This window comes from Galeopterus variegatus, unplaced genomic scaffold (assembly GCF_000696425.1).
Source record: "Galeopterus variegatus unplaced genomic scaffold, G_variegatus-3.0.2 Scaffold192, whole genome shotgun sequence".
Taxonomy (NCBI): Eukaryota; Metazoa; Chordata; class Mammalia; order Dermoptera; family Cynocephalidae; genus Galeopterus; species Galeopterus variegatus.
Genome location: NW_007726303.1, coordinates 439034 through 461477, shown reverse-complemented (window position 1 = coordinate 461477; position 22444 = coordinate 439034). Strand labels below are relative to the sequence as shown.

The 22444-nt window shown below is 37.5% G+C and overlaps 1 protein-coding gene across 5 annotated transcripts in view; it reads right to left on the bottom strand.

Moving 5' to 3' along the window:
• The window catches only part of GOLGB1 (golgin B1), a 77871-nt gene that overhangs the window by 23087 nt on the left and 32340 nt on the right, over positions 1-22444 (bottom strand). For all 5 annotated transcript variants that reach the window (XM_008564843.1, XM_008564851.1, XM_008564858.1 and 2 more), the window contains 4 exons: positions 18999-19113; positions 16072-16145; positions 6759-11947; positions 3353-5267 (listed from right to left, as the gene is read on the bottom strand). In XM_008564843.1, coding sequence (XP_008563065.1) covers positions 3353-5267; positions 6759-11947; positions 16072-16145; positions 18999-19113 — 7293 coding nt within the window. The remainder of the gene's footprint in view (positions 1-3352; positions 5268-6758; positions 11948-16071; positions 16146-18998; positions 19114-22444) is intronic.

The window sequence follows — 22444 nt, the reverse complement described above, 5'->3', positions numbered from 1 at the left end:
AGTGATTTCTTCACGAGAACACAGAAGACATTTCTTACAGGCTTCAGTACTTAAAGAACAACTATTCTTGTCTTGAGCAAGTGATTTTTCTTTCTTCCTTTCTCCTAAAATATGGACAGTGCAATTCATGCACACAGTTTTGACTCCCTCTTTCTGACAGCCGCCGGAAAGCTAAGAGCAAATTAGTGGCCCTTCTTTTTTTTTTTTTTTTTTTTCTTAATGTGACCGGTAAGGGGATCGCAACCCTTGGCTTGGTGTCACCCGTACTGTGCTGAGCCAGTGAGCGCACCAGCCATCCCTATATAGGATCCGAACCCGCGGCAGGAGTGCCGCTGCGCTCCCAGTGTTGCACTCTCCTGAGTGAGCCACGGGACCAGCCCATGGCCCTACTTTCTAACAAAAAGTACAGGATATTGTGACTTCTCCTTAATCTTTTTCTGTCCTGTCCTTGTTTTCTCTTCTTTCTCAGACCCTTTTATTATATTTTATCTTGAAAAGCTGTTTGTATCTTTATAAGCTACTTCATTTTCAGAATGAGGTGAGTATAGACAAATACAGGTACCCCTAGAGAAATGCTCAATAAGAGCTACAAATATAAAGAATGACCATCAATTGTTGATTATCTACCATCTGCTTAGTTAACCTTATGCTAAATACCACAGGATATACAAACAAATATAAGACATGACACTTACCAGGAGTTGTGTCTTTTCATTTAAGCTATCCATGTTTTTGATTCTATTCCTGTTTGTTGACAGACTTAAAACCTTATTTTGCCATATGAAACTACTATCATCTGGTCCTGTCTCTTGCCTTCAGTAGGTTAGGTGACAAAATCTCCATCTTACACAGAGTTCAAGTTCATCACAGAGGCCAAGGTCATCAATTCAGATCTCAAAATTAAACAGTAATGTTCAAGGTTTACATTGTGCCACATTTAAATCATGTTAGGTTTATTTTTTTTTTATTTTTATTTTATTTTATTTTTTTAAAGATGACCGGTAAGGGGATCTTAACCCTTGACTTGGTGTTGTCAGCACCACGCTCAGCCAGTGAGCGAACCGGCCATCCCTATATGGGATCCGAACCCGTGGCCTTGGTGTTATCAGCACCGCACTCTACCGAGTGAGCCACGGGCCGGCCCAGGAGTTTTCATTCTAATTGGGGAAATAAAAGACTAGCCAGTTGGTTCAGTTGATTACAGCATGGTGTTGTAACACCAAGATCAAGGGTTCGGATCCCCATACTGGCCAGCCACAAAAAAAAAAGTGTATAGAAATTACAAACACACAAATCAAAGCAATACAGGAAGAATGATAGAAGTACTAGGGAAGTACAAAGGCAATAGACAATTGGGCAAACAGAAATGTAACCAGAGGATTTAAGCTCTGGGATGATCTTTAAATCATGGAAAATATTCACCTAAGAAAGGAAAGCAATTGCGAGGACATTTTGCCTGAGAGGATGATAATATGGATAAGTAGGAACTATCAAACATGATTATTGCATACTGAGTAGATCAGCAGGGAGCAATAAAAGGGAAGGCTGGAAAGAAAGGTAAAGACAAATTATAAGGTCTTAAATGCCAGACTAAAGGGTTTCAGTCCTAAGCCTATTCTAAAGATAGTACAACTTTTAAAGGTTTTTGAGTAGTGATGTAGTAAAAGGTGGAGTTTCAGAAAGATTTATACAGCAATGGTATACAACATACTGGAACACTGACAAACTGGAAGCAGCATTATTACAACAGTTTAAGAAGGGTAAGGTATTAAGAGCTTATTCTAGGATGTTGAAGATGCAGAGGAAAGGTATTGAAGACACATTGTGAATAAAGGAATGATAAACCTTGATGGTTAAATGGAATAAAATCACAGACAGTTATGAGTCTTAGGAAACAAAAAAATATTACTATGATTTATAGAAACATGGAAATAAAAAAGCTGGCTTGCTTATAATTATCTAGCAGACAAAAATGTGGAGTTGGGGTTGAGAGAAATAATAGTTTTGTGCCTAGTGTTTACAATAGATAAGAACAGTGAAGCAATTCACTGAATGAAACACAGTCGGGTAATTCAGAATCTATCTTAACAGTTCCAGGAAAAAGACTTTGATTTAGAAGATAATCAACACCAGCATGCCATAAATTACAGCTTTGAGGCACAGAGAAGAGAACCTTTTGCATTTGCATTCTGAAAGGACTGACGAAAGTCCAAGCTCCTAGGACAAAGTCAGCTGAACTCAAATTATTTTAAAATATAAGCAGATATGCATAAATTATAATATCAAAACCATAGCTGAAAAGGGGGGCTTTGCTCAGATTATAAAAGGAAAAAGATTGTCTATAAATATTGAATATCAAGTGTAATGGGAATGAACAAATTACCTACAAAGAAAAGGAAAAATTTGCACAAGACTCTACAGTTAGGGGAAATCTTTTCACTAGGGCTAATCTTAAAAACAAGAATTTTCGGATTCTGGGCATGGACCACATTTTAAAATGGAAAATTTGGCCTTTTGAGGCTTAATTTACTTCCTATTTGGCCAATTTTCCTATCTGTACATGGCCTTGACAGAGTTAAGAGACTGTCAGAAAAGTAAAGACAGTAATGTCACACAATTAGAATCCCCTGGCAACCTGACTTGGCTTATATAGTTCCAGTTTTTGCCTCTTAATCTTGATGACCTGGAATTTTCCAGAAAAAAGACCTGGATTAAACTCCTGGCTCCTACTATAAGCAACAAAATTTCAGCTTTAGAGATCTTCCTGAACTTTCTCTCCCATTGAAAAAAGTTGGTTTTAAAAGGAAGTGGGTAAATCAGTTCAGCTTACAAATAAAACTTTACTGAATAGTTATTTAAACTTATTTAAATTAACCTTTTTTACATTTAACTTTTTTTTTTTGACAAATTAGGATTGAGATGAGAGGAGTCCTCCCTACCTCAAATTCTACCAGATGATCTATTGTTATACTGTCACTGTTAAGAAGGCACTAAGTAATCCCTATACTTTCTTTCAATTACACTATGACAAACTGTGGAAACATTTGCATTTGTCCATGTGTATATAAAATACATAAAACAGCTCTCCATCTTTTAGTCCTTTTATAATCAATGAAGAGTTCTGTGCAACAGAAATTAGTAATTTTTTTTTTAATGGTAATAGCAGAGTTAAAGCAATTTAAATGATGTTTCTGTGTTTGTCTAAGACCAAACAGAACCTGTGGGATACTGCCCCTGAGTGCCAAGATAATGTCTTTAAAAATGCGTTCATCTTTTTCTATAGAAACAAAAGTCAGTTTAAAGAAACATTCAAAAACTCTTAAACACAGATTTGAGAGAACAAGACACTCACTAGTCGGTCTCTGTCATTTTGGAGTGAAGACATAGCTTTTTTTAAACTCTGTACTTCAGCTACGCTGGGAGCAGGCTGGGTTGCAGACCTCTGCTTCCCATCCTCTGATTTTCGAAATTTCTCCAGTTCACTCCACAGGTGATCTCTCTCATTCTGTAGACTGGCCATAGCCTTGGAAAAGGATTGCACTTGGTTGTAGGAATCTTCTAGTTGTGAGGACAAGTGAAGCAGTTGCTCATCTTTGGATGGGATCTGTTGGTTAAGTTTCTCAAGGTAAGACAAGCTGAGATCCCCAGTGGAGTTCATTGGAAAAGCAGCTTTAGCAAGAAGAGCATCTCTCTCTCCATTTAAGAGGCCCTGTTGTTCTCTCAGCTGTGCCATTTCCTTCAGACTAGCATCGTATTTCCTTTTCATTTCATCAAGCTCCTCATTGGCACAATCTCTACTATTTTGCAAGGAACTCATAGACCTTCCAAAAGACTGAATTTGTGCCGTGAGATCTTTATTTTCTTTGGTGACCATGAGTAATTTCTGTTCCATCTCTACCAGATCTCTTGCTAGCTCTGCAACCCTCTCTTCTGCGGTTTCAGTTTCATTTCGCATTATTCCTGCATCATGATGAAGATGCTTTAATTCTTTCTTCAGTTTATCCTCAATTTCACCTACTTTCTTGGCAGCTTCCTTTTGAACACCAACCAATTCCTCTTCCAGTTCTGTAATTCTCTGCTGAGAGGAGGAAAGTGTAATACTTAACTTCTGTACCTCTTCTTCTCTTACTTTTAATTGAGCATGATATATTCCTATAGTACCCTCTTCTTGCAAAGCTGTCACTTGTCTCTTTAGATGGGATACAGATACTTTCAAGCTCTCAATCTCTTTCAATAAACTTTGCTTCTCCTCTTGTAGGGCACCAGAGGACTTCTGCAGATCCTCCCTTGCTTCCTCAGACTCCTTCATCTTTTCTTCTAATTTAGCATATTCATTTTTCAACTCTTTATTTTGCTGAAGTTGAGCCTCAAGGAGCTGCTTCTGCTGACAGTCCTTTATTGATATCACTTGGTTCAGATCTTCTCTATATTGGATCAGTTCTGCATCTAACTTGGCATTCTCAGAATTGAGATCATCCATATGACTTCTCAAGCCTCGAATTTCTTCCTTAAGCTTATTATTCTCAGCTGCAGCATCTTGGATGAGTTGGTCTTTTTCCAAGATAATAGAGAGATGTCGCTCTTCCAGCTGTTGATAGTCACCTACTATGTGGTCTCGGTCATTCTGGAGAGAAGACATGGATTTAACAAAGGAATCCAACTGAGCCTTTTGCTGAATGTTTTCCTTTTTGGTGGTTTTCAGTGTTTCCATAAGTTGGTTCATTCTGTCAACAGCTTTTTTATTCTCCTCTTCTAAGACAATATTCTCTTCTTCTTCCTGGGACAGCAGGTTTTCCAGTTCTTTAATTTCTTTATCATGTTGCTGATGCAGTTCAGCAACAGCTGCTTGGATTGCCTCTTCCTTGCCAGAAAGCAGGCTTATAATCTTCTGCTCTTTCATATTTATTTCTTCATGCAGCCTACTGGTCAGTTCTTTAGAGGCCTGAAGATCAGTCTCCAGTTTTTCATAACTGAACTTAAAATTTTGGATATCAGCCTCTTGCTGTTTTATGATCCCTTCCAAATTTTCTTTATGTTCCTTACATTTTTCTAAAGAGTTATTTAAGTCAGTTGACTGGTCTCTGAGAATCTTAAGTTCTGATTCCAATTTAGCTAATTCATTCTGAGAATTGTGGTATAGGTGTCGAGTCTCTTCCAGCTGGGACAAAAGTTCTTTGTTTTCCGCCTGTAGAGTATCACAGACCTTCTGTTGAAGCTGGACCTCTGTCTGGGCCTTGGACTCCCAAATCTGTTTGTCATGTTCAAGCCTGAAAAAAAAAAAAAGAGAGAGAGAGAGAGAAGGTCAGTAATTACAGATGTCAAGGAAAAACTGTATCATACCTAAGAAAAAAACACAACAACATGTACTCAACAGATCTATAAATGAATTAATGATCATAACTGAAGGTGTTAAACTTTTTAATGAAGAGATACTAGTTCTCTGTATCTATACACTTGTCTGTTGACAAGTATTATATCATATATTTACATTATATATGTTATACGAGTATATTATACTTGTCTACTTGTCTTTGTATTAAAGGTATACCACACCTAAGGATTCATATATTTAAATCATAAACTCCAAAATATGTTGCTTATTTTAATGACATAGTTTTGGACACTCTGAAAAGTAACATTTTCTCCTATTCTGCTCTACTTTGCTCCAGACAAGCTAATGTCTGGCCTTTTTAAGGAACAATCTTGGTATGAGAGAAAGTGAGAAAATCTGTTTTAGAACAGATGGTCCCTATTAGAAATGGAGGAGTGCAAAGAATAAGGAACATTATTAGTTCTCGAGCTTGAAAAGTGACATAAAATTGGAATTTAAGGAAAACAATTCTAACAGTCATATGTAGTATGAACTGATATGGACTATGGGGAAGAGAAAAGACAAGACCATTTAGGACATGAAGGCAATAATTTGGGAGGACTGTGGTAAAAATCCAGACAAGGATAGTGGAAATGGAAATAAAAAGAGAGAAATCTAAAAGATCTCTCAATAGAAAGATGGAAAGAGAAGATGTGAGTTTTTATGTTAATATAAGTTGTAGTAGGAAGTTACTTGCTGATGGAGTTTGGATGTGTTGTCCCCTCCAAAACTCATGTGGAAATTTGATCTCCGATGTGGCAGTGTTGGAAATTGATTGAGTCATGGGGGTGGATCCCTCATGAATGGATTAATGCTCTTCCTGGGGGAGGAGGGGTAGTGAGTTCTGGCTCTATTAGTTCCCTCGAGACCTGATTGTTTAAAGGACCCTGGCACCTCCTCTTTCTCTCTCTCTCTCTTGCTTCTGCTCTCTTGCTTCCTGTTGCCATGTGATCTACTTGTACCCACTGGCTACCTGCCACTTTCCGTCTCTCTCTCTCTCTTGCTTCTGCTCTCTTGCTTCCTGTTGCCATGTGATCTACTTGTACCCGCTGGCTACCTGCCACTTTCCACCACAAGTAGAAGCAGCCTGAGGCCCATGCCAGATGCAGCTGTCCCAGAATCATAAGACAAATAAACCTCTCTTTATAAATTACCCAGTCTCAGGTAATTCTGTTATAGCAACACAAAATGGACTAAAACACTTGCCCCCCCCAAAAAAAAAGTCAGAAGTGAGAGAATATGTATTCTAAGCGAATTAAAGCCAAAATTAATCCCATAATCTTAAAGGGAATAGAAATAGTTTAAATAGAAACTTTCTTTGCCTCCAATTACCTCTGGAGGAGGAAGAAAAAAACAAAAACAAAAACAAAAGTTATCTATCATTTACCTGGAAATGCTGATCTTCAGTTCCTCCATATGGATGGACATCTGTCTAAGCTGATCCTTTAGAACACTGCAATTCTCCTCTTTGAGTCTAATTTCTTCTTCTTTAGTTTGAATAGCATCACTGAACTTCCTCTCCCACTTCTTGGCTTCATCTATCACCCTGTCCCGATCATCCTGGAGGGAAGACATGCTCTTAGTGAAGGCTGCAAGCTGGGCCACAGTACTGTCCAAGTTTTCCTGAAGTTGCTTAACTTCCTTGTCTTTCATGTCTAAAGTAACCCGAATCTCTCCAAATGTTTCTTCCAAGTGGACTTTTTCTCTGCACAAAGCATCCAGTTTCTCTTGCATATTTTTCTTCTCTTTCAGGTGTTTCTCTTCTGCCTGCTCCAGTCTTCGCTCCAGATCTTCATCCTTTTGTTTCATTTGGCTTTTAACAGATTCTTTATTTGACTGAAGTTCCTTTTTCAACTTGAGATTGTCTGCTAGGACCCTTGCTGCTTCACTTTGAGTGTCATCTAGGACTACTTTGAAGCCAGCTAATTCTGCTTGTGCCTTTTCGTGGTGTTCAACTGCCTGAGCCAGATTTTCTTTGGTTATTTCCAAATCTTTTTGAGATTCAGTTTGAACAAATTCTAGGGCCTTAACAGTTCTCTCCAGAGTGCTAATTTTCTCTTGATACCTGATGCAGTCCTTCTGCAGCTGCTTTACTTCTTGTTGTTTTTCTTTTAACAGCTCCTGAAGTTCCTTTGCATGGCTTTTATTGCCAGGTCCTTTCTGAGCATCTTGTATTTTCTCTAAATATTCCTTTCGTATTTCTGATTCTACCTTAGTTTTTTCTTTGACTAACTGTTGCTTTTCTTCTTCCAGTTCACTCATACACTTTTTAAGGTTCTGCATTTCAGATTCCAATAGCTCATTTTTTATTTGGGCATCTGTAACATCCTGATAATAATTCCCAATGCTTCCATTAAGTTCTGCTAATTGATTCATAAGCCTCTCCTCTAAATCATCTTTCTCTTCTTCTGCTGTCTCCTTCAGTTTAGTAACTCTGGAGAGTTCTTCTTGGATTTGCTGATTTAACAGGTTTATTTTTGTTACTTCTTCTTGAAGCATTTTTAATTCACCATCCTTTGTTGATATTTGACTCAATAAGGCATTTCTCTCATTTTGTAAAGTCTGGCTACATTCCTTGTCTTTCTGCTTCTCCTCCTCTAATTCAGCAATTCTTTCTTTGAGCTGATCAATCTGCTGTAGGTAGTTATTAATTTCATCATGTGAGCTGAAATTTTCACTTATGTCTGGCTTGCCACTGTGCTCTGACAGAACAGATTCTGAACATTCAGGCCTTGTGCTGATATTCAGAGAATCTTGCTCTTTAGCCTCAGCTGGCACAGACTGTGTTGCCTCTTCAGTGATATCCATTTGGTTATCATGTTTCTCAGTGGCCTCTAGGCTAGCTTCTTTAGATACATTACCTTCTATCTGATGTTTTAAATCTTGAACCTCTTCACTTAGGTCTTTCTCAGCTGTCAAAGCCTCAAACTCCTTAGAAAGGGTTTTATACTCCATTTTGACCCTTTCTAGCTCCTCCTTCATGCTATAATTAGAAGAAAGAAGTGCTTCCACAGACTCCTTAGCTGTGACTTCTGTAGGATGCACCTCTGCTCTAAGCCGGTCATTCTCTTCTTCCAACTCTAGGATTTTCTGCTGTTTAGATTTGGCAAACTTTCTCATCTTTTCTTTCATTTCCTCCATTTCCTGCTCAGCTTCCTGCAACTGCTTTTCTGCCTCTTTCTTGTTCACTTCTGTGCTTTTCAACTTGCCATACAGTTCTTGCTTCTCTTGCCTCACAGTTTCTACCACATGCTGAATCCTTTCTGCTTCATTACTAACATTCTCATAGGACTGCAGAAGAATTTCATATTCTTTTTGTAACTCCTTGTGTTTCTCTTGCCACTCATTACTTTCTGCAATCTTAGAACATTTCAAAGATTCAATTTCCTTCATTAAGTTTTCCTTGTCTTCAGTAAGACCCTCTAGAGCTAGTTTCAGACTTTCACAAGAACCATTCAGACTTTGATTTTCCAGTAAAGACTTGTCCATTTCTGTAATGAGTTTGTCTCTTTCTTCCTGAAGGAGGGCTAACTGTCCTAAGAATGTATCTTTTTCTTTATTTTGAGCAGAAACTTGGCTTTCCACGTCTGCCAGAGACTTGGTGAGACATTCAATGGTATCTCTGGCCAAGGACAACTCCTCTTGGAGACTTTTGTTTTCTTTCAGTGCTTCTTTTCGGGAAATAAGGGCAGCTTGCAATTTCCTCTGTATTTGTTGCTTTGCTCTACCTTCTTCTCCAATCTCATCTGGTTTTTGCTTCAATTCACAAAGTTCCACCTGTAACTGTTTTATCCTCTCATCATTCTCTTTGGCTTGCATTTCCAGTTGTGTATGCAGAGCCTTAATTAAATCTTCTTGTTTTGTTATCTCTGTTTGTACTTTAGTAAGGGTTTCTTCTTTCTCCTTAAGTTGTCCAGAGAGGTAGCTGACTTCTTCTTCCTTTTTGCTTATGAGTCTTTGCAGTTTATCTAGCTCAGGCTTTAATTCTCTTAGATGTTCTAAATCAGCAATTTCTAGTTGACTCCTTTCCAATTTCTGCTTCAGGTGTTCTGCATGGGCTTCAGCTTCATGGGATGCTGTCTTCAGACTCTGGATTTCTAAACCCTGTTTATTTATCTGCTCTTGTAACTGAAATATCTCTTCTGATTTTTTAGAAAGCTCACTTGTTATAGAACTAACTTTAAACTCTAACTCCTCTTTCTCAACCTCTATTTCTTTCTGCTGGGCCTTAATCTGGGCAATAGAAGTATTGCCCTGCAGAGTATTCGCCTCTACAGGATGAGAAGGCCAGTCTGGGCACATGTCAGACTCTAAAGTAGGTTGATTGGGATGCTGTTCTGTGGCTTTGAATAAAGGTTCTTCTAAATCTTGAGTGGGAGAGCCCAGTTCCTGCTGGTCAGTGCCTGGGAGTTTTTGGTCTATGGACTCGCTTATTTGAATCTGGAGTTGCCTTAGCTTGTCTCCAATGTTCTCATTTTCCTTGATTTGCTCATCAAACTGTTCTTGCAAGTGATTATAGTCATCTTTCTGTTGCTTTAGCTCCTCCCTAAGAAGTCTTTCTTTTTCCTGTGCCTTTTTTAGAATCACCTTGCGGGAGGTTAAGGCTTCCTGTAGCTTCTTTTGAAGTTGCTCCTTTTCTTTTTCAAGCTCCAGTATCTTTTCTTCCAGTTCTGGTTTCCAGTGTTCTCCACTACCTGCACTAGGTGGACTGATCCCCACTGTTTCTTTCACAGGTGCTGCTGAGTCCCCATCACCTGCATCCCTATTACCTGTAGTTAACTTCTGGATAATTGCTTGGTTTTCAATTATTTCTGCTTGGAGCAAATCTATTTGATTTGTCTTGTCTTGTAAGTTCTGATTCATCTGTTTGACCATAGCCTGTAACTGTTCTTCAGCAACCATCTTTTCTTTCAAATCTTTCCTTACATGCTCTAGTTCCATTTCTTTTTCAGATACTGCCTGTTTTAAAGAAATTTCTATTTCTTGGCACTCAGAAGTCACACATTTTTCTGAGTCTTCTTTGTTCTCTTTATCTTCCTCCATTTCCTTCCTTTCACTCTCATTGAGTGGGATATCTTTCCTAGATTCATCTCTTGCTTTGGCTAATTCCTCTTCTAATCTACTGACTCTTTGTAGAAGTTCCTTTCTGTTAATAAGAGCTGCCTGGAGCTTTCTCTTTCTCTGCTCACTTTCTTTCTTCAGAAGGTCTAATTCATGCTGAAGTTCTTCTTTACTTATTAGCCCTCCTGGGCTCAACTCCTCATAATTATGTTTAAGGCCAGAAACAACTTCATTATCTTCTTCCACCTGCTCCTTTTTTGCTTCTTCAGCCCTGGATAATAAATTCAGCTGTTCTTTAAGAGTCTTAATTTCAACCCCAAGAGAAAACTTCTCCTCATTAAGCTGAACCATTTTCTCAGTCATACTAAAGCTGATTTCCGTCACTTGCTGATCCTTCTCCTCAATGGTTTGTTGGAGGGTTTCAACATCTCTCTTTTTCTCTAGTAAGAGTTGATCCATTTTTGCTATTTCAAGTTCTTTCTGTGAAAGAGCCTGTGAAAGTTCTTCCATCTTATTTGAGATATCCCTCACACGTTCTGCCTCCTCAAGCACTTCACTTTCCTTCTTCTGCAGCTGGCTTTGTAGGCTTCTTATCAGTGTAGTCTGCTCAGAAAACTGAAGCTGTACATCATCCAGTTCATTTTGTAAAATTTCAATTTTCACATCTTTAGATTTGGCTTCTATGTTGAGACTGTGGATCTGTTCAATGAGCAGGTTGTGATGAGTGGTTTGGCTTTCATAGTCAAGTCTTCTTTGCCTTTCTGCTTCTGCAAGTTTTGTTTCCAGTTCTTTTACCTGAACCCTCAGTTCCATTAAGACATTAAGTTCCTTCACCTGGGAAAGAAGCTGGTCTCTTTCTTCAGACAAAGCAGTGAATGCACTGTTGGTGCTTTCAGCATTTTTCTTAAACTCCTCAATCAACTGGGTTAGGCTGCTAATTTCCTTAGCTTTCTCATCTAAATTTTTCTCATAGGTTTCTTCTGCTTTACGAAAGCTTATCTCAAGTTCCAAAATTTGACTTTTTAACCTTTCTAACTCATCCTGGTGATACTGACCAATATCTGGTACAGAAGGGCATTTATCAGCATCATCCTGCTTTGTTGATTTCAATTCCACTCCAGTATCACTTAAAGATATTACCTCAGATGTTCTATTTTGATGTTTAGTGCTTGCCTGTTCTTTTTCAATAGCTGGAAGACTGCTCTCTTCATTTGGCATTAAGGAAAAATCTTGTCCTGTATCTTCAAAAAATACTTTCATTGTGACTGGAGGTGTTCCCTTACTCTCTATCTGTTTAATTTCTTTATGGCCAAGGACCTCGTGGTCCCCCTCAGAGCTTTTGCCTTGGAGTTGTGATTTAAGAAATGCAATTTCCTCTTGAGCTTCTTTCATTTCCAACAATAAAACTGATAATTCTTTATGTTTCTGAGAAAATGTGTTCTCTAGGACATCTGGTCCACTTTCCTCAGTAGAAGAGCTACTCCTATTGAGCTTGGTAATACCAACCATGCTGATCTATTAAAAAGAAAAGAAAAGAAAAAAGCTTTAATATCATAAATCAAATGTTTTAGGATAGAAATAGCCTAACTAAAAACTGGTATTTATTACATTTTCCAGAACTTGAAACTTCCTGGTCAAAACTTCCTTTGTTAAAAATCAGTTTCTATGTCCCAAATTGGGCCTCTAAGGGCACTCTGTCAACTCTGCTGAGGTCAAGCCCTATTCACAAGACCTAAGGAAACCTGAAATTCATTTTCTAGATACTCCTTATGTGGGAACTTTTTTGTTCAGATTAAAATTCCTAATTTTCTCCTAAGAACTGCTTAAAGATAAAAAGGGAAGCAGGAAATTAATTAAATCTTTGTTTCCTGCCATACCAAGAAGGAAGCTATGAGATTTCTTTTCCTAAACTATCTATTGAAAAAAAGTTCTAAATATTACATAAAATAGCCAATAACAGACAAGCAGATTATCAAACAAGTAGATTCAGATAAATTACCAAGATGAAATAATCAAAAGGAGCTCTGCTGGGGCTTGGGCATGAAATTATGGATTTGATGGATAAAATATGAACCAAGTTTTTACAAAGATTACTGTTTTAGACTGCACGACCCACATGAATTATTTCTATTATTGTTTTCTTGGGAAACAAAATCAGTGAATCTCATGGTGAATTTATTTGCATTTTATTAAATCAGCTTGGGGACAGGATACACAATAAAATCTCCACCTTTGTTAACAACACCTTTTTTCCCCAGAAAAAAATTCCAACTTGATGGGAGAAAAAGAAAAAAACAAACAAACAGGATCATCAAATAATGTAGTGGCCAAGAGTACAAGCTCTGCAGCCCAACTGTCTGCGTTTACATCTTGGATCTACCATTTACTAGCAGAAATTGGCACACAGTAATAAGTATTCAGTGAATATTAGCTATTTTCTTGGTATCATTCTAGCCACTAAGAAAAAATTTTCATTGTTTTAGAATTATTATTTTAAGAAAAGTTTTCTCATTTTTCATAAGCATTATTTTAATCACTTAAAATTCTTTGCTGTCTGCATTACCTGTAGGGCCCCATAAAACCCCAAACCCCCCAATAGAGGAAAAAGGGAGGAATGTAGGGCCCCATAAAACCCCAAAGGAGACATTCCCCAAAACATGGCACCTTTCCGGCTTCTCTTCCGGGTCCTAACATTCCCGCTGGTGCCAAAGTATGGCCTATCAAACTCATCACCCGCCCTTCCGACCAATCAGCCACCGCCCCACGTACTAACCACCCTCTCCCGGAGCTCAGCTCTCTATAAATGTATGCTTCACCCTCAAATAAAGCGGAACTTCTCCAGTGAACTGTCAGCTCGGGTCCTGTCGTTCTTTCATTACCTATATCCATACTCAAATTTCTAGAGACCAAAATGTGTGGACACAGTATTTAGCACAGGGAAAAAGTTCCCTTGATCATGCTCTCTGCTCCTCCCTATGATACCTACAGAGTTCAATTAGCTTTTTGGCTTAAAGAATCAACGTCATCCCATACCGAGAGGGCAGATAACTGCTCTTTCTGTCTATTCACATTAATTATTCTTTCTCCTAATACTAGTCTTCCCCTCTCGACTGAGCTTACACCTTCTATGAACCTTTTCTACAGTGTCTCTCTTACCCTAAAGGACTATATTAGTCACCCTTCCTTTTGCAATTTCTGTGTGGGTTTTTTTCCCTTTCTTTTCTATTGTTTCCTATTTATTTGTTTTCTCTTCTGGTTGTTTTGTTTTTCTTTTTCTTACCATATTTGTATTTTTCTTATTTGCTCTTCTTTTTTGAACTAAGTTTTCTTGTTTTCACTAAACACTACTGCTGAGCATCTTAAAATATTAAGCATCCCTTGGCCAAACAAGATTCATTTTTCCTCCAGATTCTTATTTGTCAATGACCACATAATACTAAGATTTTTAATGTTTATTCTCCTTTTGATAATTTTGTGAACAGAGCATCAAGTGGCCCATGAACAGGTATTCAATAGAAGTGTGATGGTTAATTTCATGTGTCAGCTTGGCTAGGCCATGGTACTGCTGGAGTGAGCAGGACTAAAGCCATGTTGGGACCTAAAACCACCTGGGATTTAGGAAAATTTTAAGACAGTTTTTTCTTAGCATGCATTTTTCTGAGTTCCCTCTTTTCCCATGGTTATTTGATATTTTGAACCTTGGTTACAAGACATTATTTACGTAAATGTAATGTTTTCCAGTCATCCTGGAGCTGTAAACTTGCCATGAGACTGTCCAGATCCTGAGAAACCAAGGAGAACATCAATAACGCTATCCTGATTCCACCCCGAAGTAGGACCCTAAGATAACATCAAGGATGAAAACACTAGCCAGAAGGAGCCTTGACAAGAATTTGCACCTCGCCCCTTACACAGACCCCTACACCTCCTGCTTTCCATTGCCCACATTCCATTCCCCCAACCCCTGCTCTTTATTTATTTATTTATTTTTGGTGGCTGGTCAGTATAATGATCCAAACCATTGACCTTGGTGTTATTAGCACCATGCTCTAACCAACTGAACTAACCAGTCGGCTTCAACCACCTCTTTAAAAGCCCTTCAGTCAATCTGAGTTTTTGAGATGGTTTTAGTCTGGCCATTCTCCTTCAGGTTTACTGGACAGACGAACCGGCCTAACATCTCTCCTCAAGTCACTGATATTCCTGAATAAAAGCTGACTTCCTGTTCTACCATCTGACTTTTCATTCATTTGTTTGTTTGGGGCGGACCACCAGACGTGGGTTTGATAACAAGATTTTGGTGAGCCTAAGCCAGGAGGTGAGTGCCCTGGAGTAACAAGATCTTGGTAAGCCTTAGCGAGGAGCTGAAATGTCCTGGGTTCAGTAACAGATTTTGGTGAGCCTGGTCAGGTTTCTCGTACAGGGCAGGTAGCAGGATTTGGGTTCAGTAACAGTACTCAGATATTCGGTCAAGCATTATTCTACATGTTTCATGTTTTTTAGATGGCACTAACATTTAAATCAGGAGAATTTGAGTAAAGCAGATTACCCTCCCCAATGTGGGTGGACCTCATCCAATCAGGTGAAGGCCTTAACAGAAAAAAGACCGATCTCTTTTGAAAACAGTAAATTCTGCCAGCAGACTTTCTCTGTACTTGAACTGCAACTCTTTCATGGGTCTCCATCTTGCCACCTGGCCCTGCAGATTTTTGGACTTGCCAGTTTCCACAACCACATGAGCCAGTTCCCTAAAATAAATCTCTCTATATATACACATCCTATTGGTTCTGTTTTTCCGGAGAACCCTGACTGATACAATAAGCAAGCAGACACTTCTGTTAAGAAGCTACATTATTCCTCAAGAATTGATTGGAAGAGCACAGTTAATTAAGCACAATACAGCTAACAGTAATCTTAATTCAACAGAATAATATTACACAACCATACATTTCTCTATAATAATTTTCAGGTTATAAAAAACACCATTCTCCAAAGATACCCTTTTTTTTATAATCCTAAGTAAAACTGTGCCAACTGTGAGAGGACCAAGAGATATTATCTAATCTCTTTATTGAGAAAATTTTCTGAGATAGACAAAGAAATTGAGATAAATGAAAATCCAATATGAGAAATGGGTTATCGGGCCGGCCCGGTGGCACACTGCTACAGTGCGCCACTTGGTAGTGCGGCGGCGCTCCCGCCGAGGGTTCGGATCCCACATACAGACCGGTTCCTGCTCACTGGCTGAGCGAGGTGCGGGTGCAACACTGAGGGTTGCGATCCCGTTGCCGGTCCCGGTCCGGTACAGGCACGACACTGAGGGTTGCGATCCGTTGCCGGTCACGAAAAAAGACAAAAAGGAAAAAAAAAAAAAAAAGAAAAAAAAAAGAAATGGGTTATCAAGTCCCAAATAAGTGGCAACTGTACTTGTGTTGGTTTAGGACAAAGAATTCTAAATATTCAGAAAGAAATGAGAACAAATGAGAAATAATAACCATTATAAATCTCTTTAACAGATCTCACTCTATAGGCAATGTAATTCTCTGTCAAGCCTAGAAAATTGCAGAAATGTTTAGATATGAAGCTACCTCCTCTTAATCTAGTTCATATTCTGGTTATATTAAGAATGCATCACTTACCTCACTGACCTCTCTATCTGCCTCCCCAGCTCTATTCTGAGCCTCCAGGAGAATAATATGAGAAGACAGTTTTTCTGAAAGTCACAAAATAAATATATTTAGAAGATATATGTGGAGTGTTCGCAAAAATAGAGATATAATTGCATGTGAGGCTGAGATCTATGGCTATTCAAGAGGAAAGAAATAGAGAAAAGAGTTTGGAGAAATAAAAGGCTTATTAAAGGAGTGGAAAGAGAAGATGAGATATGATAGAATAGTAGTAGATGATGATAATGAACCAGAGTGAAGTGTACTAAACAGTGGAAGGCTTGAAAGGAGTAGGATGCCAGGGCATGTGACATGAAGCAGCTATTTCCATGGCATGATTTGGAAATTCTAGGGCAATAAATTTTCCTTAATTTATCCATAATCCTACTATGTTCATAATATATATTTTGCATTAACATAACAGTTACAATGTCTTTAATGTTCTTCACATATATTCATAGACATCAAATTTTAGCACTAAAAGGTAGTTATCCAATCTCCTCAATGATCACATAAGGAAACAAAGAAATGATACCACTTGAAGAAGTTATACATTCAGTTCACAGAGAGCTGGGATCAAAATCCAGTACTTCTACTCCCTATATTCTATTACAAAGTGTATATCTTAAAAAGGAAGTTAATACCTTGGAGGATTAAAAACACTGAGCATTAATATTAATATCCGCCAAAAGCTTATATTATTTCTGAGAAGCTAAGACAGATATGACTAAAGTAAAAAAAAAGTATATTTTTTACACTACATCCAAATGTCTTAACGTGACCTACAGGGGCCCTCATGTTTTGACCCCACTTATTCTCCAACCTCCTCTTCTTCTTTTTTTTTTTTTAAAAGATGACCGGTAAGGGGATCTCAACCCTTGGCTTGGTGTTGTCAGCACCACGCTCAGCCAGTGAGCTAACTGGCCATCCCTATATAGGATCCGAACCCGTGGCCTTGGTGTTATCAGCACCGCACTCTCCCGAGTGAGCCACAGGCCGGCCCCCAACCTCCTCTTCTTGAATTGCCTCTTTTCTTAGGCTCTGCTCCAAAGACACTGGCCTTCTTTCTGTTCTACAAACCTATCAAATTCGTTCATACTTCAGGGCTTTGCAATGCTCTTTTCTCTGCTCAGATTGCTCTTTCCTTAGCCTCTATGCATGGCTGTCTCCTTTTCATCATTCAGGTTTCTAGTCCTCAGAAAGGACTCCCCTAACAACTCTAATACTGCCTTCCTCTTCCCCCAGGCACACCTGCAGTATCCTGTTTTTATTTTTATCCTAATTCTTACCACTCTCTGAAATTCTCTCATTTACATACATGTTTATGGCCTGTCTTCCTCTCTACTATGTTCACGGTTGTATCCTCAGCAACTATAATAGTGCCTAGCACATAGGAAAGGAACCATAGATTTTTGCTGTTTGGATGAAGGAAGGAATATTCATGAAACAAATGAATTCAAGACCGTATATAATATGTTCAGACGCTTCACAAGATTACTTGAGGAAGGGGTATGGTGGTAGAAACGGCAGTATAAAAGGTGAGGTGAATAGAATACTACACATAAAGCAAAGGCAACTTATGAGACCAGACACAAAGACCAATACAGAAAACCTTAAGGCCAGTGATCCCTGCAGGAAAAGGAAAAGAGAATGGAACTCATATATCTCCAAACCACATGAAAGCCATGGGAATGGAACAGGGACTGTTGGTAAAACTGCAAAATAACCGTCATGAATCAGGTCTCAAAGAAGTGCTTTGGGTAGGTTGAGTAATGAGCTGAATGTGTGCTATTCTTTATTAATAAGCAATGATGAAAACAGTCTAAAAAAGGTCTAAAATCTCTAGAGCTAAGCAAAAAACTGTAAAATGGCAAAGTTGGAAATATTGGCTCTGGAGTTAAATAAAAATTTTACAAAGATTTTACTTGGTATTCATTTTTATTCCTAAAAGAAAAAGCATAGTACTCAGTTAATTCAGGATGAATTAGATCAATAAAGCATTATTAACTGTATGCTACTAAATCCATCAGATTCCTGTAAAGCAGATGATAAGCAGAAGGAGATATGTCTTCATTCTTACTGTTCACACACAGTCCAATAAAATAAAATGCAAAGGTCAGTTCAATCTAACAAAACTTTATTCAGCAGCCACTATTTGTCAGGTACTATACTGTGCTGGGTAAAGTAAAGATGAAAAGAAAAATAGCTCCTGTTCTTGAGGAGCTTATACTTTATCTTTGAAGAGTTTATAATATAGTAATAAAGGCAAACACAAACAGATCATTTTAATACAACGTTAAAGATATGCAAGAATGTTATGGATGCACAAAAATGCACTTATCCCACCTTCTGGGGATCATGGCCAAATTCCTGAAAAAGACAATGCCCCAGTTGAGGCCTGAAAGACGAGAAAGAATCAGCCAGACTAAAGGAAAGGGGTAGGATGCTAAGCAGGGTACAGCATGAGCAAAAACCAAAATGGTATCCACCTTTGAGCTTTTATCTACTGATTTCTGTTACTTCATCCCACAAATTTACTGATGGAAATGTCCTCCTTTTCTTCATTTTGCCTATTTAAAAATTCATCAACTTATTAAGGCCCTGTTCAAGCCATACTTCCTAGAAGATATCTTGACCTTTCCAAAATGAATATAAATTATATAGAAATCCTGCAGCATTTATAGCTGATACTGCAAAATGTTATACTTATGTAAACACTAGTACTATGCTCTAATTGTTTAATGTGTATTAGTCTTATCTTTGATAATGACCAACTCTGCTCTCTAAGATCTTTATTATCACAGAAAGAGAGAGTCTACATGTTACACGTGTATAGTGATAAAAGTAGAGGCACTTGTGGGATAGAAGACAAAGAATTATGATTTTCATTTAATACATACCATTCTCAGCTTTCATCTCCTCCAGTTTTATAGAACTAAGGAGCAAGGCTCCCTTTTCATTCTCTAGTTCTACCACTCTCTTCTGCAAAGAGGCAATATTCTCCTCAGTGACTGCCTAAATCGTAGAAAAACAACAAATTAATGATTCTCCAGTGAAAACTCTCATACTAATGCCCAGATAGCCTCCAGCATTTTTGTCCTCTAAGAGTTCTCCAACCATGAAAATACTTTTAAAATAGCATCTACTTTTCTGCCTAGGTAATTTTGAAGAAATGTTTTTCTTCCTGAAGATAGAAAGAGAAATAAAATATTTCACACAAACTCCCAGTTCATTGGTTTTTGAATTTAAGTTTGAAGACTGGATTATAAAGATAAAAATGCCAAGTCTGTTGCTTAAGAAAGAACATTTTCAGGTTCACAAACAAGTAACATTACAAGATTAGATTAATGCCACCAAGTAACAAGGTCTCTCTCTTGAAGGAGAATGATCATGAAGAGAGGCTCACCAAAGAGGAATACAGGGAAAAGTAATATGTACCTCTTAAGAAAGAAGTATCATAATTGATTTTTTGTTTTTTCCAATAAAAATTCTCTTGCGCTTAACTTATGCATCCAGAATGTTTGGTTTTCCTAACGACAGGCATATATCTAATTATGCCACATCTTTAGTTTTATGTCTTTTTATTATTTTTTTCTTCTCCAAAGGGGTTATTCTATGCAATTTTCATAAAGTTATGGAATTTTTAAGTCATGAGGATCTTTATAGAATACTTGACCCTAAAACTTTATTTGATGTTAAAAGAAATAAGCAATGGATAAGTTTAGGGTTTTTATGGCTTTTGCACTGAGGCAAATTCCCAGTTTGCATTATACAGTACAAGTAAAACTCTAATAGAACAGCCATAGGTGTTTTTGGTTTGAAGGATGAAAAGAAAAGACTTTGGGACAAACATAGCCACCAAAATGTGAAGAGGAAAACCAGAGAGAAGAGAAAAAGAATAAGCAAGGAGGAGCCCTAAATTCTATGTATAAAGTTAGCCAAAATATCTGGCTGAACGATGAACTATGTGTTTGTGGGGCTGACTCAAAGCAGCCCAGCTAAGACAGAAATAACTGAATTAAATTCTGAGTGGCTCTTTACCATAGGCTGGAGGTTGTAGTTTGAGTGCAAGTTTTTGGCTGATAAAAAGTAATTAAAACTCTTCAGAATTTTTGAAATAACAGAATAGAATCTCAAGAACAAACAAAACATTCACCACATCCAGGATTCAAAAAAATCACAAAATACAAAAATCACTCAACACACAAAGGAAAATGTGATCCATTCTCAAGAAAAAACACAATCAACAGAGACCAACCACAAAATGATGTAAATTTTGAAATTAGTAAACAGGATTTTAAAGAAGCTATGAAAAGACAGGAAATTTTAGTACAAAGGAAATATAATAATGAATGCATTTGAAATTCGAAAACCAGAATTCCTGAAATGAAAAACGCAATGAATAGGCTTAACAGTAGAATATAGATGACAGAAAACTCTCAGTGAACTTGATGATAGATCAATAAAAATTATCCAATCTGAAGACTGAAGAAAAAGAAAGATTAAAAAAAAGAATACAACCTCAAGGATGATATGTGGAATAATATAAAAAGGTTCAATGTTCTTGTAATTGGAGTGCCAGAAGGGAGGAAGGACAAAATGGGCAGAAAAATTATTTTAAGAAATGGCCAAAATTCTCCCAAACATAAGGTTATAATGTAAGAAACTTAACAAAAGCAAGCAAGAAAATGACAAAGAAAACCACAACTAAATAAATCACAGAAAAAGATAAAGAGAGAGAAAAAAAAAAAAGTCTCAAAAGCTCCACAGAAAAGTGATATTTTACATACAGAAGAACAATAAACTGACCAATTGGTGGGGAAAAAATGTAGGCCAGAAGACAGTGAAGCACCTTCTTCAAAGTCCTGAAAGAAAAACTGTCAATCTGGAATTATATAACCAGTAACAAATATCATTTAAGAATGACATTTTTGGATAAGAGAAAACTAAGAGAATTTTTTAACCAACAGACCTGCACTTCAAGAATACTACAGGTTGTTCTAGAGGCTGAAGGAAAATGATATCGGATAGAAACCTGATCATCAGAAAAGAAAGAGAACTGCAAATGGTAAATATGTGGGCAAATATTAAGGTCAATATTTTCCTCTTAATATAGCTCTTTAAAGCATAAATGTTAAAATTGTGTGCTGGGGCTTATAACCTTTGTTAATATAATACATACAGCCACTATAGCATAAAGAATAAGGTAAGGGTATTTGCTTATAAGGTTTCTACATTTTAGTGAAGTGGTACAGTATTAACTCTAAAAGACTGAAAAATTAAGTGTACATATTGAATTTTCTAGAGCAACCACGTAAAATTTTTTTTTGTAAAGTCACAACTTTTGCTATTGCTAAAGACAAAGTAAAATGGAACAGATTTATGCTCCCACCTGAAACAACAACAACAACAAAGACAAAATAACAAAACAAAATACAGGCAATGAAGAACAGTGATCCCTGAGAGGTAGGAAACAAATAGCATGAGCCCTACTTAAGGCCTTAAGAGATTTTCCAGCCCAAGAAGTGGGAACCTATACAAAGCCTGGCAGACTACCTGAATTAAGGAGACAGAACAATGAGTCAAGGAACAGCAAGGTGGCCAGAGTTCACAGAATAGAATACCAGATAGGAGAAAGCCACATAGAGAGAAAACTCTGGATATCTCCAAAGGGTCCCAAACAACTATTCAGCAGAGTACAGAGCAGCATATAAATAAAAGGAAACTGTCTAAAGCTACCTGACTGACCCCAAACTATCTAAAAAGATTAGAGAACAGCACTTGGTGTTCATACAGGTTCTGGAAGAGTGCCAGTTCCAACAGGTAAAAAATCTTACACTTCACAGGAAATCAAGAAGAATACTCAGCAAGGTCTTGCCACAGTAGTAATGAATGACTGAGCACTGATTTAAACCCTCCTAACAAATCAAAGAAGCAAGATCTAAAAGGATCAAAGTTTTTCAAGTAACTAAACTGAATCCCATAAAAAAGCCCCCAAATATTTATGTGAATACAAAGATATCCACATGCATAATGTCTGGTAACCAAAGATTATCAGGCATGCAAAGAAGCAGGAAAACATAAACCTTAATGAAGAGAATAATCAACTGAAATAGACCCAGTACTGATGCAGATGCAGATGTTAGAATTAGAAGATAAGAACATTAAAACAGTTGTGATTTTATATATGCAAAAAGTCAAATAAAAACATGGATGACATTTTTTAAAAGCCCAAAGCAAACTTCTAGAGAAGAAAATTACAATGGTTGAGATTGAAAGAAATACACGGGGTGAGATTAACACCAGATTGGACATTGCAAAAAAAAAAAAAAAAAAAAAAAATTAG